Genomic DNA, 19,162 nt, shown 5'->3' with positions numbered 1-19,162 from the left:
TTGCGCATGAACTCTTCTATCCTTGCATCATCATTGAACTGCTGTCCTCTTAGGTCTTGTTTGAGTGGTCCAAACAAATGGTAGTCACAGGGCGAAAAAACTGGACTGTACGGAGGGTGTTCTAGAGGTGTCCAGTGAATTTCCTCCAGTTTTTATGATGTTAAAGCAGCAGTATGTGGCCTTGCATTGTCATGGAGAAGAATGACATTTTGGATTGATTGCCGGCGTCGCTTGTTGCGATACACAGCTTTTGCTTCATCGAAAAAGCGACAGTAATAGGCTGCATTAACTGTCCTGTATTCGTGAAGAAAATCCACCAGCAAAATGCCTGCGGAGTCCCAGAAAATGGTTGCAAGGACCCTTCCAGCAGATGGGCATGTTTTGGCCCTGACTGGACCTGTCTCTTTGCTGCCACTTCACGACTGCTTGCTTCGACTCTGGGGTGTAATGATGCACCCAAGTTTCATTACAAGTCACAATACGATGCAAGAAATCCTCTCCTTCCTCCTCGTAGCGAAGCAGGAGTCTCTGACAAACTTCCTGGAGTAAAGTTTTCTGTTCCTAGTTGAGGAGACCAGAAACCCACCTGGCAGATAATTTTCTGAAAAGGAGTTCATCTCGGATTATGGTTTATCTTATTCCTATGGCTAAAACAATTTGCAAAATTTTTATTTGCTGATTTTCATCAATAATGTCATGAATGGCAACAATTCATCTGCAGTGATGCTTGTCTGTGGTCTCCTTTCATGAGGTTCATTTTTCACAGCTTCCCTTTCTGCCACAAATTTTTTAGCCCACTCATACACTCGAATCTGTGAAAGTGTTTCTTTCCCAAACTGTGAGTGGAGCCATCTCAAAATTTCGGAAGTTTTGGAGCCTTTTTTTTTTTGTGAGAAATTTGATGAAATGAAATGTCGTATGGCTTTTAGTGTCGGAATATCCCAGGACGGGTTCGGCTCGCCAGGTGCAGGTCTTTCTATTATTTGACTCCCGTAGGCGACCTGCGCACCGTGATGAGGATGAAATGACGATGAAGACAACACATACACCCAGCCCCCATGCCATTGGAATTAACCAATTAACGTTAAAATCCCCAACCCGGCCGGGAATCGAACCCGGGACCCTCTGAACAGAAGGCCAGTACGCTGACCGTTCAGCCAACAAGTCAGACGAGAAATTTGATAATAATGGCGTGTGGCCTCTGGAGAGGCCTGGTGTGTGTCTTTTTCTCATAGACAGCCTATTAGGCGACCTGCATATCTGTGAAGATGAGGGCCCTACCTAGGATGATTTCTAATGTTGAATACATGACACCCAGCTCCCGAGCCATTGGAAATAACCAATTAAGGTTAAACTCCTCGACCCAGTCGGAAATCGAACCTTCCGCTTCTATATTAATGCTAGCCTGAAAACAGAGTGCTATAAGGAGAATTTGGTTTGAAAACTCACTTTCATTTCACAAGGAGCCACAAGTGCAAAATCATAGCATTAGCTTTGCTATATCTTGATTTGATTTCCCTTGCTTCTCTGTCATTCTGGGAGGAAATACATCATAATTACTTGAAATGATCCAACTACTCAAATTTTGTGTATGTATGTATGGTATTCTGCCTGAAGGCTGGTTGGATCCTCAACAGCTTCACCCTTAGCTGTCATAGATGGCCTAGGTGTCACTGAAGAGGCGTACTAGGGAAATGAGGAGTGATATAGTTTCCCGTTGCTTTCCTCACTGAGCCAGAAGTTGCTATCGCACAGCAGTCTGCCAAGCCCACTGAAATGTGTGCACCAATTGACCCTATGAGCGACATTTTCACACCATTCATAGCAAGGATTGGCTGCATAAGGAATGGCATTACTAGCGTCACTCATACCTCAACCACTTTCATATTGTCAAAGCCAAGAATAAGACTGAGACAAGTCAATGAAAGTAACAATTTTATTCTAGCCCATACCAGAAGACATAGCGCACTGTAAACACTTCATCTTGCCAGCAAGGGGATAATTTTGTATATCCTAAATATTGTATTCATTTGGTTTCTTCCTCCTTTAAGATCACTTTACCCATGTCAATGCTGATTTTTATACCTTTTTTTGAAAATTTCCTTCCAAGTTTTAGGTTATAAGATAGGAGGTTTTCAACACTATCTCCCATCACAACTAAATCAACAGCATCTCTCAAAATGTCTATATTATGTCCCAAATCTCATTTCAGCTGCTTGAGTCCTCTGAGTAGGAGGGCAGAATCATCTCTCCACAAACATTTTTGTCAATGATGTCACATTCTCAGTATAGGTTCTAAGCAATTCTTAACACCTAACAACATTTTCACACCTGCATAACATGTTTATCCAGTGATACCAACTTTATCTTCAAAGAATGTGGCAATCTGATGTAGGATCAGGACTCATTTAGATTAAAAAACCAGAGCAATACTACATTAGACATGACTGTGTTTGTTTCAGGTGTGGAATTTCCATACATTCCAGATACTAAAGGCATTCCCCTTGTGTCAGATATGTCTTCCAATATTCTTTCCCGTGAAGTAGATGTTTCCAAGGTAAGTTTGGACTTGCACAGTTCTTGCAGGGAGGATATGTTAAACTAATCCAATGCAGTAAAATGCTCTTACCAAGTCATGAACATCTTAATTGCTAGAATAGTTTGATTTCAGAAGTAGATTATGAATAGCAGTACCCATTTTCATTATCAAGTAAAATATTGAAAAGCAATGAATATTGGAATGTAAATTTAGAAGAATTTTGTGCCTGAGAAAGTACAACAGATGAAATGAGAAGTACAACATATGAAATGAAATATATTGGACCTGAAGACAATGTGGGTGATGACAAAGATCCAACAATACAAGGAGAGAATTTGAGGTAGCACTTCAAACCCCCCACACAACACTACAGCCCTTGAAGTGCCTTGGCCTATCAAGTGACCGCTGCTCAGCCTTGAAGGCCTGCAGATTATGAGGTTTACATTAAGGAGTGAGGGTAATTGTTTCCACCTATTCAATACTACAACAGTGTGAAGTCGTTAATACATCACATATTTATTAGATTTCAACATAGCGACTGGTTTCGGCAACTGTATTTGCCATCATCAGCCAAAGGAAAAATTGTTACAAGGCGTTATACAAATTTATATTAATATCATTTTAAAATATATGTATATACAAATTGAACCATACTCTTAAACTATTTTGTGTAGTAGGTGTACACCTTAAAACTTTTTTATTGAAATTACTAGCATATTTCTTATGCGATATATTATAATTTGTTAATTCTGTACAATCTTTTAGATATAAATAGTTAAAAATGTTGTCAATTCCTTGTAGTTATTGCAGAATGCTGATTAAGCATCTAGTTTAGTTAAAATCAATCTCTTAAAATTGTTTTTACAGCTGCTTAGACATTAAGGGCATACAGTTTTTCTTGGCCAATTATGCATTCTAGTTACTAACATACATTAAAATAAATTCAGCGAATGTCATTTTGGAACATTAAACATATTTGTGCTTGGTATCGAGGTTCATTGCAGTACAAGTCTTTGGTAAAATCTATCTCTTAAAAATTACAGCTGCTTAGACATTACGGGCATTCAGTGTTTCTTGGCCAATTATACATTTTTATGTTTGGTATGGAGGTCCATTGTAGTACAGGTCTTTAGTGGAAAACAGTTCCTCGAAAAATGAATGTTAGCGTTAGCCTTGGTAAAACATGAACTTAATGACAATCCTTTGTGAATGCAATGGCTTTTAGTAATATTAATATGCGTTTTTAGTCTATATTTTTTGATTGTAGTGTCCTTAATTATGGATAGACTTGATACTAGTAGACTGGTGGACCAGATTTCTTGAAATTTTTTTTAAGAGATTGATTTTAACTAAACAAGATGCTTAATCAGCATTTTGCAACAACTACAAGGAACTGACAACGTTTAACTATTTATATCCAAAAGATTGTACAGAATTAACAAATTATAATATATCACATAAGAAATATACTAGTAATTTCAATAAAAAAGTTTTATGGTGTACACCTAATACACAAAATAGTTTAAGAGTATGGTTCAATTTGTATATACATATATTTTGAAATTATGTTAATATAGATTTGTATAACACCTTGTAACAATTTTTCCTTTGGCTGATGATAGCAAATACAGTTGCCAAAACCGGTCCCTATGTTGAAATCTAATAAATATGTGATGTATTAATGACTTCACACTGTTGTAGTATTGAATAGGTGGAAACAATTACCCTCACTCCTTAATGTAAATCTGGATTCAATACGGACCAAACATGAAGTTTTTGACATTAAATAGATTATGAGGTGTCATGTGGTCAGCACGACAAATCCTCTGGCCGTTAATCTTGGCTTTCGAGACCGGGAGCAGGCCAGGCCAGATAATCTTCAAGCACTATTTCTTAAGTACACAGGAGAAGATACAAAACAACATCTGTGATATTTAAATGTTATGATGATGATGATGGTGAAGTAATTCCAGAAGACTTTGTCAATAGCAACATTGTTATGATACAAGAAAAAAAAAGAAAAATAGTTTAGAATGCTCTGGATATAGAATAGTAACTCTTCTCTCATGCACCTAAGGTAGCCTCCTAGTTAACATAATGAAGAACAGGATAAAAATGAAATAGACCTCCATATTGATCACAGTCAGTTTGGTTTCAGATGGGACAAGAGAAGCTACGAGTATTTTGGCTCTTCAAACAGTTTTAGAAAGAAGAACAGAGATGAATCGGAACACCGATGTTCTCTTTGTGGACAGATTATTTCAAACTCTGAAAAGTATCGGTTTAGATTGGAAAGATAGGAAGCTGACACTGCAACTGTAAAAGTTATAGGGTACAGTGATAAACATCAGAGAAAGCATCAGGACAGCAGAAATTAGTAAAGGAGTGAGGCAAGGTCACTTACTGTCACCACAGCTGTTCAAGAAATTCATTGAAGAGGCTGTAAACAAGTTCAAGGAAGTCACAAAATGGATTAAGGTCAATGGACAACAAATCCAGTGCACTGGATTTGCAGATGATATTGGGGTGGTTGCAGACTCAAAGAAAGAGATGTCAAAGAGGTTGGAGGTATTATTTTCATTGTCAGATTCTCTGCTTAACAATAAGGTGAAGGAAACAAAGCATGTTCACTAATTATGATTAGTCTAGCTCCATGGCTAAACGATTAGCATGCTAGCCTTTGGTTCAGGGGATCCCAGATTTGATTCCCAGCCGGATCGGGGATTTTAACCTTAATTTCAAAGGCTCAGGGCCTGGGTGTGTGCGTGCTGTTTTCATCATTATAATTCATCATAGGTAGGGCCCCATCCTCATAGATATGTGCGAATATCAAGATTGCTGGCAAGACAGTGGATCAAGTTGCCAGTTCCTATTATCAACAAGTGCAGTACAGAGATCAAGAGGAGAATAGCACTAGCCAAACAGGTGTTTCATATGAAGAGAAATCTTTTGACTTGCAGGCACGTAGATTTCAGATCAGGAAAAGTTTTGTAAAATCTTTTGTGTGGAGTATTCTGTTGTATGGATATGAATCTTGGACAGTTAACAATCAAGACTGCAAATGACTTAAGGCATTTGAAATGTGGATCTGGAGAAGAATGTTGAAGATTGGACGGATGGAGAAAGGAACCAATGAAAATATCTTGCAGGAATTCCGGGGAAGAGAGAAGTGTTTCTAACTGTGCAGAAAAGGACTGCTAAATCTGCTGAATATACCTTGCACCATATTACTCTCCTGATGGGGAAGTGAGAACGCGAGAGACCAAGGATTTGATGATTTGATGCAAATTTTTCAGTATACTACCTATCAAGAAATTGATTGTGAAGTTGAGGACAGGAACCTTTGGTTGCATTGACTAAAATTGCCTTTAGAAACTAACTGAATGGCCATATGGGAAAGATGTGGCAGTAATATGTGATTTCTCCAGAGAAAAAAGTTTGGAAAAATCTAGAACAGAAAGATATTGGAAAAGATTCAATAAAAATAGGGAAAAAAAAAAAAGGTATTTTGAATGCAGCAGTTTTGACAAGTGAGCAAAATTCAGAGAATTTACTACAGAAAAGAATATCCTAACCCACATTCCAAACACTTAATTCAGAGATTTCTTCGTGTGGGATTCATTAAGTGCTAATGCAACGAGTGTAAATGTTGACCATATGTTAATTAAGTTATGCAAAAAGTGGATGTGGTATAGGGGTAGCGTGCCTGTCTCTTACCTCGAGGCCCTGGGTTCGATTCCTGGCCAGGTCAGGGATTTTTATCCAGATCTGAGGGCTGGTTCGAGGTCCACTCAGCCTACATGATTAGAATTGAGGAGCTATCTGACGGTGAGATAGCGGCCCCGGTCTAGAAAGCCAAGAATAACGGCCGAGAGGATTCGTTGTGCTGACCACACCAACACCTCGTAATCTGCAGACCTTTGGGCTGAGCAGCGGTCGCTCGGTAGGCTAAGGCCCTTCAGGGCTGTAGTGCCATGGGGTTAGGTTAGTTAAAGAGGAGGTGATTTCTTTTAAGTGTATGATAATTTTGGTTGGCTTGGTTAGCTTTTAACTTTGTAAATTTTGGTTGCTTCTTTAATATACAAAGATTTGCTTTTAACTATCAGTTCTGTTCCATGTGGAGGGGAGGGGGAAGTAAGGGAGTGAGGGATTTGTTGTGGGTCATTGTTCTGTCCACTGGAGGAGGGGAGGGGTATGTTGCTCCTTCATGTTCTAATATATTTTTGTGTATTAGGGAGTAATGTAGTTTAACAATTTAATTAAATATAAGTATGGAATTGAATTAGAGAGTATTTTGTAAGATGCTGTCTCGGGTGACGAAAGACAGTGCGTGAATTCAGAGAATTTCCTACAGACATGAATATCCTAACTCACATTCCAGACATTTAAGTCAGAGATTTCCTCCTGTGGGATTCATTAACCACTAATGCAAGAAGTGTATATCTTGTCCAGATGTTACGTGGAGTTAAGGAGGGCAAAGAGTGTGGATTTTTTATATGTGTATGGTCATTCAGGTTGGTTTTGTTAGCTTTTTTGTGATGTACATTTTGGTTGATTCTTTAATATTCAAAGATTTGCTTTTATTTTCAATGTGTAATTTTTTTTTGGTCTGTGTTGATGTCTATGAAATTTATTTATTTATTTGGTGAAGTTAGGGCTCTTGGCCCTCCCTTACACTTAACCACATATAAGTTTTTTGATTTTTACAGTATTAATTTAAAATATCATTGTAATCAATTACAGTTATTGAGATAAGTAAGTCAGATAAGGAATAACAATAATACAATTAATTAAGATTACTATTGATGAACTGTTATATATGTATTCTCCGAATGCTGAATGTTAATTGTATCTGATTGCATTTTTGTGTTCTTTGTATCTTGTGTGAAAAACGTCTTGTTTGGGCTATATATGTGGCATTGCTGTTAGGTTCTCAGTCTCAGCTTTTCAGTCTTGAAGTGTGAACTGTAGGATAAGAAGAAAGCTGGATGATAATCACAAAGAGTAGCATTACAAGGAAAGGAAGACATAAGATAAAGATGAATACAGTGGTAGAAGACAAGGAGCACACTACCAACACAGATGTGCTAAATCAATTTATATTTAGAGAGACAGGGACATGAAATGAAACACATAATTGCATAAGCACAGTGGCAAGTCAGTGCTGCAATATTTCCCTCACTCCCCTATTTCCCCTCCCCTCTCCGAGGAACAGAGTTCAACACCCACAGAAACTTTCCACTCCAGTTCGGAAACAGTGTTTGAAAGCATTGGACTACTCTGTAACAGCTTAGATAAGTACAAAGACTTTTCTATAAGTTAATAAGGTGACAATGAATATTACCACAATTATTTTTTTTTTTTTTACTTGTTCATAATATCACCAACTCTCAATCATTGACAAGTTTATAAAATGTAAACAATATTATACATATACACACGTGATTTAAAGTGATTTGATAGAATCTGAGGATGTTCTTGGAGAACAAAAGTGTAATAGTGTGTATTTTTTTTACAGGTAATCTATAATGCCATATGTGTTTAATTAGTATTTTCGAGAGACTGAAAAACCTTAAAGTTACACAATTCTTTTGTCGGAAATTGCCCAGAGCAAACTGTGCTGCTTTCCTTTGGATCCTTTCTAGTTCTCATATTGCAACCATACCACCCACGCCATTGTCCCACAGAACCACATGACAGCGACATAGTCCCCATAATTTCGGGCTACTGCCATATAGCACCATACGCCAAGGCGTTCGATGGTATGGGACCTTTTTAGTCTAGAGTCAAATGCCACCTCATCTAGAAAATGAAGAAAAATAAACTTCAAAGTAATGGGTGAGCAAAAGCTCTTTCGACCGTGCAAGGATCAACTGCACTCCTCCGTTCCAAAGAATCAAACCAACGGCCTCCGAGGGCCATGGTGTGTTTGCGACAAAAGATCAAAATATAACACTTAACTAACTTAAAAGCATAAATGAACGGAGGGAAATTTAGGATGCAATGTTTTTCCGGCAAAATGACAAGTAAAGAAAAGTTTTATTATTCCTTGATAAAATTCATGATTAACTGAAATCAACCCTGAATAATTTTATTATAATGAAAATAAAATATACAATGTCCGATGGACTAAATACAAATTTGGAGATGTCACTCCTTTCATTAAAAAAAATGTATAATTCATATTTGTTAATATTTATCGATTAAATGTAGAAGTTGTTTGTTCCCTTTCGTTTATGACATGACAATAAGTATTAAATTAAATACAAATACAAAATCCTTTTTAAGAACAGAAATATCCTTGTAAATGCGACGGTTCTCATTAAAAGCCTTCTTCACTATTAGAAGAAACAATTACCTATACGAAAAATTGGAAACAACTTGGAGTGGTCGCCTAACTAATTAATTATACTACTAAATAAATAAACAAAAGAATAAGCAAACACTAGTGGATAAAATCATAATGATTAAAATAATATTTGACTGATGTCAAGTCCAGAAATCGAACCCACATCGCAATGAATCCGATAACCAATCACGAGACAGAACCCGTTTTGGAATCCAAACAAAAAAAGAAAAATTAAACACAACTCAAGGAGCATATTTAAAAAAAATGATGTACATTTATTTTAAAACAAACTATAAACAATATATACATGCAACTGGCTGTATAACGTAAAAGAAATATTGTGTGACAAAGAAAATCCATGGTCTGCCGTCGAGTTCAAACCAACGATCACCAAGATGCAATCGACAAACAGGTATCTAAAAACTCCCTATCTCAATTATTCATAAGGTCAATAAATCAATAATAATACTGGCGTTCCAGTTATTTAATTTCTTTATAGAAATAAACATGAACGTGTTAAAAAGAATCCTTTAAATGTAATCAGGTTTATGCGAAACTCCAAACATTCAGTCTTAGTGGACAGGCTTGAACAATAATATTGGCAGTAACCCTTCTCACATGGGAAGTGCTAACGCACCCTCTCTAAAATCATAAATCATACGTCTAACCACACCTAATAATGGTGGGCCACAGAATACTTCTTGTCAATAACTTAAGGCAAGACCAATCGTCTCAATTAAAATACATCATCGTAAATAATATCATTTCAACTGATATCCTCATACCATATTCCAAAGGTCCACTGGCTTATTAATTTTCTGCCCTGTTATAATTCTTTAATTCAATATCAAGCCACTATTCATCTTTCCAATTTCACATCCATGGACTTAGAATGTCCAGGTTCACATCCATCCGACGACATAGAATATCTCAGCCTATGTTTTCCTACAGTTTGAACTCAGATTAAAAAAAATCAAATAATGGATTTAAACGTATCCATAATATTATTCTGATATTACAGGGAAACAAATACTTGACATAAAAGGAAAACTTTTATCTAAGATGGGAGGGGATTTGTTCGTTGTCCAGGCTTGTCACAAGTTGCGCATATAATTAATACAGCCATCTACGTATTCTTATCATGCAAAATTACATTAAAACAAGAGTGTTTTCCTATCTTCATGATTATTATGCCAATAGTGGCATTTTGAAGACACTGTCACTATGCATTACCAAACTAGGCTTGAATATTCCGTAGAATAAAATATACATATCACGGTATGAAATTATCCATAATACAAATCTACAGTTTGCCCTCCTAATCTAAAGCACTCACAGACTTACTGATATGTTACCATTAAATCACATACATGCATTACATTAAAATTATATTTTTTTACAGGCCCGTAATTTTAGACCATCTAGATGAATATATAAACAATATGAAGACCACTCACAAGTTCTCTCTCTCTCTCTCTAATTCAAGAATACATGCAATTTACATTACTAACCTAATTTATGTGATCTACATATTACATTCAGGTTGGTTTTGTTAGCTTTTTTGTGATGTACATTTTGGTTGATTCTTTAATATTCAAAGATTTGCTTTTATTTTCAATGTGTAATTTTTTTTTGGTCTGTGTTGATGTCTATGAAATTTATTTATTTATTTGGTGAAGTTAGGGCTCTTGGCCCTCCCTTACACTTAACCACATATAAGTTTTTTGATTTTTACAGTATTAATTTAAAATATCATTGTAATCAATTACAGTTATTGAGATAAGTAAGTCAGATAAGGAATAACAATAATACAATTAATTAAGATTACTATTGATGAACTGTTATATATGTATTCTCCGAATGCTGAATGTTAATTGTATCTGATTGCATTTTTGTGTTCTTTGTATCTTGTGTGAAAAACGTCTTGTTTGGGCTATATATGTGGCATTGCTGTTAGGTTCTCAGTCTCAGCTTTTCAGTCTTGAAGTGTGAACTGTAGGATAAGAAGAAAGCTGGATGATAATCACAAAGAGTAGCATTACAAGGAAAGGAAGACATAAGATAAAGATGAATACAGTGGTAGAAGACAAGGAGCACACTACCAACACAGATGTGCTAAATCAATTTATATTTAGAGAGACAGGGACATGAAATGAAACACATAATTGCATAAGCACAGTGGCAAGTCAGTGCTGCAATATTTCCCTCACTCCCCTATTTCCCCTCCCCTCTCCGAGGAACAGAGTTCAACACCCACAGAAACTTTCCACTCCAGTTCGGAAACAGTGTTTGAAAGCATTGGACTACTCTGTAACAGCTTAGATAAGTACAAAGACTTTTCTATAAGTTAATAAGGTGACAATGAATATTACCACAATTATTTTTTTTTTTTTTACTTGTTCATAATATCACCAACTCTCAATCATTGACAAGTTTATAAAATGTAAACAATATTATACATATACACACGTGATTTAAAGTGATTTGATAGAATCTGAGGATGTTCTTGGAGAACAAAAGTGTAATAGTGTGTATTTTTTTTACAGGTAATCTATAATGCCATATGTGTTTAATTAGTATTTTCGAGAGACTGAAAAACCTTAAAGTTACACAATTCTTTTGTCGGAAATTGCCCAGAGCAAACTGTGCTGCTTTCCTTTGGATCCTTTCTAGTTCTCATATTGCAACCATACCACCCACGCCATTGTCCCACAGAACCACATGACAGCGACATAGTCCCCATAATTTCGGGCTACTGCCATATAGCACCATACGCCAAGGCGTTCGATGGTATGGGACCTTTTTAGTCTAGAGTCAAATGCCACCTCATCTAGAAAATGAAGAAAAATAAACTTCAAAGTAATGGGTGAGCAAAAGCTCTTTCGACCGTGCAAGGATCAACTGCACTCCTCCGTTCCAAAGAATCAAACCAACGGCCTCCGAGGGCCATGGTGTGTTTGTGACAAAAGATCAAAATATAACACTTAACTAACTTAAAAGCATAAATGAACGGAGGGAAATTTAGGATGCAATGTTTTTCCGGCAAAATGACAAGTAAAGAAAAGTTTTATTATTCCTTGATAAAATTCATGATTAACTGAAATCAACCCTGAATAATTTTATTATAATGAAAATAAAATATACAATGTCCGATGGACTAAATACAAATTTGGAGATGTCACTCCTTTCATTAAAAAAAATGTATAATTCATATTTGTTAATATTTATCGATTAAATGTAGAAGTTGTTTGTTCCCTTTCGTTTATGACATGACAATAAGTATTAAATTAAATACAAATACAAAATCCTTTTTAAGAACAGAAATATCCTTGTAAATGCGACGGTTCTCATTAAAAGCCTTCTTCACTATTAGAAGAAACAATTACCTATACGAAAAATTGGAAACAACTTGGAGTGGTCGCCTAACTAATTAATTATACTACTAAATAAATAAACAAAAGAATAAGCAAACACTAGTGGATAAAATCATAATGATTAAAATAATATTTGACTGATGTCAAGTCCAGAAATCGAACCCACATCGCAATGAATCCGATAACCAATCACGAGACAGAACCCGTTTTGGAATCCAAACAAAAAAAGAAAAATTAAACACAACTCAAGGAGCATATTTAAAAAAAATGATGTACATTTATTTTAAAACAAACTATAAACAATATATACATGCAACTGGCTGTATAACGTAAAAGAAATATTGTGTGACAAAGAAAATCCATGGTCTGCCGTCGAGTTCAAACCAACGATCACCAAGATGCAATCGACAAACAGGTATCTAAAAACTCCCTATCTCAATTATTCATAAGGTCAATAAATCAATAATAATACTGGCGTTCCAGTTATTTAATTTCTTTATAGAAATAAACATGAACGTGTTAAAAAGAATCCTTTAAATGTAATCAGGTTTATGCGAAACTCCAAACATTCAGTCTTAGTGGACAGGCTTGAACAATAATATTGGCAGTAACCCTTCTCACATGGGAAGTGCTAACGCACCCTCTCTAAAATCATAAATCATACGTCTAACCACACCTAATAATGGTGGGCCACAGAATACTTCTTGTCAATAACTTAAGGCAAGACCAATCGTCTCAATTAAAATACATCATCGTAAATAATATCATTTCAACTGATATCCTCATACCATATTCCAAAGGTCCACTGGCTTATTAATTTTCTGCCCTGTTATAATTCTTTAATTCAATATCAAGCCACTATTCATCTTTCCAATTTCACATCCATGGACTTAGAATGTCCAGGTTCACATCCATCCGACGACATAGAATATCTCAGCCTATGTTTTCCTACAGTTTGAACTCAGATTAAAAAAAATCAAATAATGGATTTAAACGTATCCATAATATTATTCTGATATTACAGGGAAACAAATACTTGACATAAAAGGAAAACTTTTATCTAAGATGGGAGGGGATTTGTTCGTTGTCCAGGCTTGTCACAAGTTGCGCATATAATTAATACAGCCATCTACGTATTCTTATCATGCAAAATTACATTAAAACAAGAGTGTTTTCCTATCTTCATGATTATTATGCCAATAGTGGCATTTTGAAGACACTGTCACTATGCATTACCAAACTAGGCTTGAATATTCCGTAGAATAAAATATACATATCACGGTATGAAATTATCCATAATACAAATCTACAGTTTGCCCTCCTAATCTAAAGCACTCACAGACTTACTGATATGTTACCATTAAATCACATACATGCATTACATTAAAATTATATTTTTTTACAGGCCCGTAATTTTAGACCATCTAGATGAATATATAAACAATATGAAGACCACTCACAAGTTCTCTCTCTCTCTCTCTAATTCAAGAATACATGCAATTTACATTACTAACCTAATTTATGTGATCTACATATTACATAACCGTGCATTTATTTAGATAAATATTTATATTTTTAGTACTTATCATCATAAATGGAAATTCTAAGTTCTCATGGAGGGAATTAGATATTTTTCCACCAATAGAGCATATCAAAAAACTGATCCCCCTTATCGTCGCTTAGCCTCTCATGGCGCTGACGTGGAACACAGGTTTGAATCCTCTTCTATTCCTGCTGAGCACATTCATAATCCCAGGGTCCTCTTCTTCACTGTAACAACTTTAATGATGTTGAAATAAGTTGCGTCACTCAAAAACACAATTTTTCAAACTGTAACACAGTTCTCGCAGTCGTGTTACTTAAATACTTTCAATACCATCACTTGGACAAAGGTTTTCACACCGCGTATTTGCAAAATATATATTATAACTCCCAAATACATGTAAGGTCGTTCTGACCAGCGGACTGTAGGTCTGCCTTCAATCTTTCGCATCAAGTGGATCTTGTGTCATCGTAGCTACCCCATTTATAACATTACCCCTACACACACAATAGATGGCGGTCAGTCACCACCACATTTTTTTAAATTAGTGGTTCTACGTGTTGTATGACATCGGTAATGCGCTCAAATGTGTGACTCAGACTCTTAAGTACTCTTGTTATGTGCAGAACATGCATCGATCGGCAGTTTATTTAAAATTTATTATCAAATGATGCCTTTACGGGGATGCCCCGTGCGGAGTGTGCGTAGTCAGTTAGCGTGGGGACGCTACTAATGGTTATATATTATGAGTATTTTTCCACATGTTAACATTTTATAAACAACTCGAATTTTGGCAGAGGTCTATTATGAAAACATATGACATGCCGAGGTTTCCCTTACTAATTGTTATGCATATCTCAAAATCCAACCATACAAATCAAGCTTGCAGGTTGGCATTGCCGAGTTTCGGCCATTTTTAGTAGACGGAGTTATTAGTATTGATTTTTTTTCCCTTATCATTTTTCATAGCTCGCGCTCTGTCTGGGGATTCCTGCAGCTATGACGGACTTGTGTTTACCAAGTTAGAGGCGTTGTGCAAACAGATGCAACGTAATGCAACTTTCTGTAATATATACAAGGGAGCTTAACAAAAGTTTTCACTGCCTAAAGTAATTATTAAATAAATATGTACATGACCGATACGGTCACAATATCAAGTAATCCTGGTGTGGGCCCCATACACTGGAACCATACTCTAAATGGGGTCTTACTTACATCCTTACTGCAACTCCTAAATGCCCTCAAAACCATATGAGGAGACCTGGAATCTTTATTTACAACCTCATTAATGTGATTTGATGTGATCTCCAAATAAAGATCTTTCCTTATATTACCACCTAGGTACTTACAGTGATCTGCAAAAGGTATTTTCATCCCCATCAACACAGTAATTAAAACTGAGAGTAAGTTTCCCTTGGTGAAACCTGACATTCCATCCCATTTACCATCATACCATTGTCTGCTATCCATCTCACAATGTTGTCAAGGTCTTTTCGCAGTCGCTCATAGTCCTGTAAACTTATTTATGGTATATGGTATAACATCATCTGTGATTCCAGTTCTTTACTCATATTATTTATATAAGTACATAAGAAAATATAAATGTCAAATTTTATATTGTCTTGCAGAATCCCCCTCTTAATTGTTACAGGGTCAGATAATGCTTCATTTACTCTAATTCTCTCAGTTCCTCAAACATTGCTGATCTAACTCATTACTGAAATGATTCTTATTTTGTCTAGTATGATGATGATGATGCTTGTTGTTTAAAGGGGTCTAACATTTAGGTCATCGGATGGTTCTGTGATTCCATCTTGCTGCATTGGAGGGGTAGGTTTTGCTTGTGGTGACAGTTCTTGGGTGTCCTCTGATGTCCCCTTTTGTTGACATAAGACTGATCCTATATGATGGAACTTGTCAAGGATGGCTAACATTATTCATATTATCTATATACATAAGAAAATATAAATGTCAAATTTTATATTGTCCTGCAGAATCCCCCTCTTAATATAATGTAGGCCTAGTTGTGGCATTTTATGAGATCGGTAAAGTGTCCTTTTATTTACTTCATATTATCATTATTCAACAGAACCTATTTAAAATAACTTGTATAAAAAAATTGAATTAATCAGCAGACTGAAATGTGTATATCCCATAAAAATTAAATCACTCCTTGTGCTTTAACGTGAGGCAAATTTGGCCCATTCTGACACCCCACTTCGTATGATCGGAAATAATGTTCCATAATAAACACCTTTTCCTCTGTTGTGAGAAGCAGAATTGCAGAAATCAACAACACTGAATTCATAGTACGTCAAATTATTATATACAATAAATAAATACTTCATTGCTAGAGAAACATGGACAGCAGATGAGCAATAATTTCAGTGTTGTTTGTTTTGCTGCATACCATATTATTCATAGTAATTATTGTGAAAGTATTAATGAATGTTTTCTCCATCGTGCTAAAGCATGATCAACTGTATTGAATAATTACTGGGATATACACATTTTGGTCGGCTGATTAATTCAATTTTTTTTTTTGATACAAGTTATTTTAAACAGGTTCTGTTGAATAATGATAATACGAAGTAAATAAAAGGACACTTTACTGATCTCATAAAATGCCACATTTAGGCCTACATTATAGCAAACATTTTACATTAGGTGGTTTTAATTAATTACTTGTATATATAACATGCATGCATATTGGAAGAGAGTATTCAATGTATTTTTCTCTCCGTGCTGTATTTTCATGATGATGATTATTGGCTGATTTATATCAGTAACATTTAAATTCTTTCTTTTCTTTTAATCTGGAGGTCTTAAGTTATTTTATTAGATATATATTTTTATACAGCTATATTCAATACATAAAAGATAAGTACCGGTAATCTAATTAGTGGCAAAAGCAATAAATGTATCACTAGCTATTTGCTGGATGAGTTGTAGACATTTCTGTTTGAAACAGAAATCACAGTACTGTAAACAATAATCTCTTCTTTCATGCAGTTTGGTGTGATCTTTGCTGGTGCACAAAAGAATATTGGTCCACCTGGTGTAACATTGGTTATTGTTCGTGAAGATCTGCTTGGAAAGGCAGCAACAATATGTCCTACTGTGCTAGACTTCACCATCATGGCCAAAGACAACTCCATTCATAATACTCCACCAACATTCTCGTAAGTATTACCTAGTTTTATGGATCTGATCATTATACCTCAAGCTTGTAATCTAACGGGAACCTGGCGAGCTCCAAATGAGCTGGTTTCTGATCTAGCTTCATTAGTAGGCTGGATAAACACAAGGAAAGGAAGACATAAGAACAGATGAATACAACGGTAAAAGGCCAGGGGAACAGTACAAACACAGATGTGCCAAATCAATTTATATTTAGAGAGACAGGGTATAAAAAAGAAACATAAATGCATAAGCACAGTGGCAAGTCAGTGTAGGAAGAGGAGACAAGGATAAATATGAACACATAAAAAGACAAGGACAATCTCCATATCCTTACACACTGCTGTCTTCATATGGGTTCACTACTCACCAATCCCAGTCCTCCTACATTCCATTTCTTCCCAGCCAATGATGAGCTCGTTTCTGCTTTCCAGTTTCATCAGAAGGGTGGGCACTAACATTCACTGAGTGACCATCTTGACAGATCTTCAATCTTGATGCGGAAGGTGTAGGACAAGAAGAAAGTAGGAAAAACACAAGGAAAGAGAAGAGACATGAGATGGACAGTAGGCAATGGTATGATTATTATTTATGGCGTGTCGCTTCCGGAGAGGCCTGGTGCAGGTCTTTTTCTTGTAGACGGCTTATTAGGTGACCTGCATGTCTGTGAAGATGAGGGCCCTACATAGGATGATTTCTAATGCTGAATACGCCACACATACCCAGCCCCCGAACTATTGGAATTAACCAGTTAAGGTTAAAATCCCAGACTCAGCCGGGAATCGAACCTGGGACCCTCTGAACCGAAGGCCAATACGCTGACCATTCAGCCAACGAGTCGGACAATGGTATGATGATAAACGGGGTTAAAAGTCAGGTTGTGATTTTCACAAATAGGAAAAGTTCTCTCAGTTTTAATTACTGTGTTGATGAGGTCAAAGTTCCTTTTGGGGATCATTGTAAGTACCTAGGTGTTAATATAAGGAAAGATCTTCACTGGGGTAATCACATAAATGGGATTGTAAATAGAGGGTATAGATCTCTGCACATGGTTATGAGGGTATTTAGGGGTTGTAGTAAGGATGTAAAGGAGAGACCCTGGTAAGACCGCAACTAGAGTATGGTTCCAGTGTATGGCACCCTCACCAGGATTACTTGATTCAAGAACTGGAAAAAATTCAAAGAAAAGCAGCTCGATTTGTTCTGGGTGATTTCCGACAAAAGGGTAGCGTTCCAAAAATGTTGCAAAGTTTGGGCTGGGAAGACTTGGGAGAAAGGAGACAAGCTGCTCGACTAAGTGGTATGTTACATTACATGTAACTAATCTCATGTTTAGACCCGTATTGAAATTTGCTATAATTTGCACACAAATTTTTATTTTTAATTTTTCTATTCCACCTTTTCAACACAATTGATTTTGTGTTAGAAGTTCACATTGCTACAACAGTACATTAAAAGGGATATGTTTTGCTTGGTTTCAAGCATCCTCAGCCTTTGTAATTTATCTCAAGGTTAATTTGCTTATAACTAATTTGTACTTAATTATGATTCTAAAAACTAAGTGGTAAAATACATTAACATAGGCATTTGTAAACACAATGGACAGTTTAACGATTTAAATGACAGTGCTAAAATTGGGATATTCGTTGATTCTAATAACATTGATGTCCAAAACACAATAATATCTTCACAATAACGAGATTTGGCTAAAATTCTCAAGTTCTTTGTTTTTTAAAAACAATTGTTGGTTGACTTATTATATTAAAATTTGAGTCGTAAATTCTGTTAAAACTCAATAGTGTCTAAAGCTTAAAACTTAAATGCGTTGGAAATATTGTGCTTCATGTGTTGATTTGAGGCATGCTTCTGTAATCTATTAGTTGTAGATGGTGAATTGCAACTATTGATTGTTTCCTCAAACTAGTCTTGGTTTGACGAGCAGATTTTACATTGGAAGTAGTTCATTTTTATGAAAGCCTAGTCAAAAGAAACGTCAATCTGAGAATCTTGAGGTGTTGATATGTTTTCTTTTTATAATATTTAAATGATGGTGCGTCCCTTTGACTGCTACTACAATGCCTTGTGGTACTTGTCGCATTACGGTGACTGCTTGCTTTCTACTCCTTTTAGAAACACGTGGTGCAAGGTATATCCAGTGAATTTAGCAGTCCTTTTCT

General features: G+C 35.9%; 1 protein-coding gene across 1 annotated transcript in view; it reads left to right on the top strand.

Annotated features, from left to right (window-relative positions):
* The window catches only part of LOC136885838 (probable phosphoserine aminotransferase), a 70,874-nt gene that overhangs the window by 40,606 nt on the left and 11,106 nt on the right, over positions 1-19,162 (top strand). The window contains exons 5-6 of the mRNA XM_067158549.2: positions 2,463-2,557; positions 16,818-16,987. Of these exons, the coding sequence (XP_067014650.2) occupies positions 2,463-2,557; positions 16,818-16,987 (265 nt within the window). The remainder of the gene's footprint in view (positions 1-2,462; positions 2,558-16,817; positions 16,988-19,162) is intronic.

This window comes from Anabrus simplex, chromosome 1 (assembly GCF_040414725.1).
Source record: "Anabrus simplex isolate iqAnaSimp1 chromosome 1, ASM4041472v1, whole genome shotgun sequence".
NCBI lineage: Eukaryota > Metazoa > Arthropoda > Insecta > Orthoptera > Tettigoniidae > Anabrus > Anabrus simplex.
The sequence above is the reverse complement of the archived record's forward strand: the minus strand, read 5'-3'. Positions and strand labels throughout refer to the sequence as shown.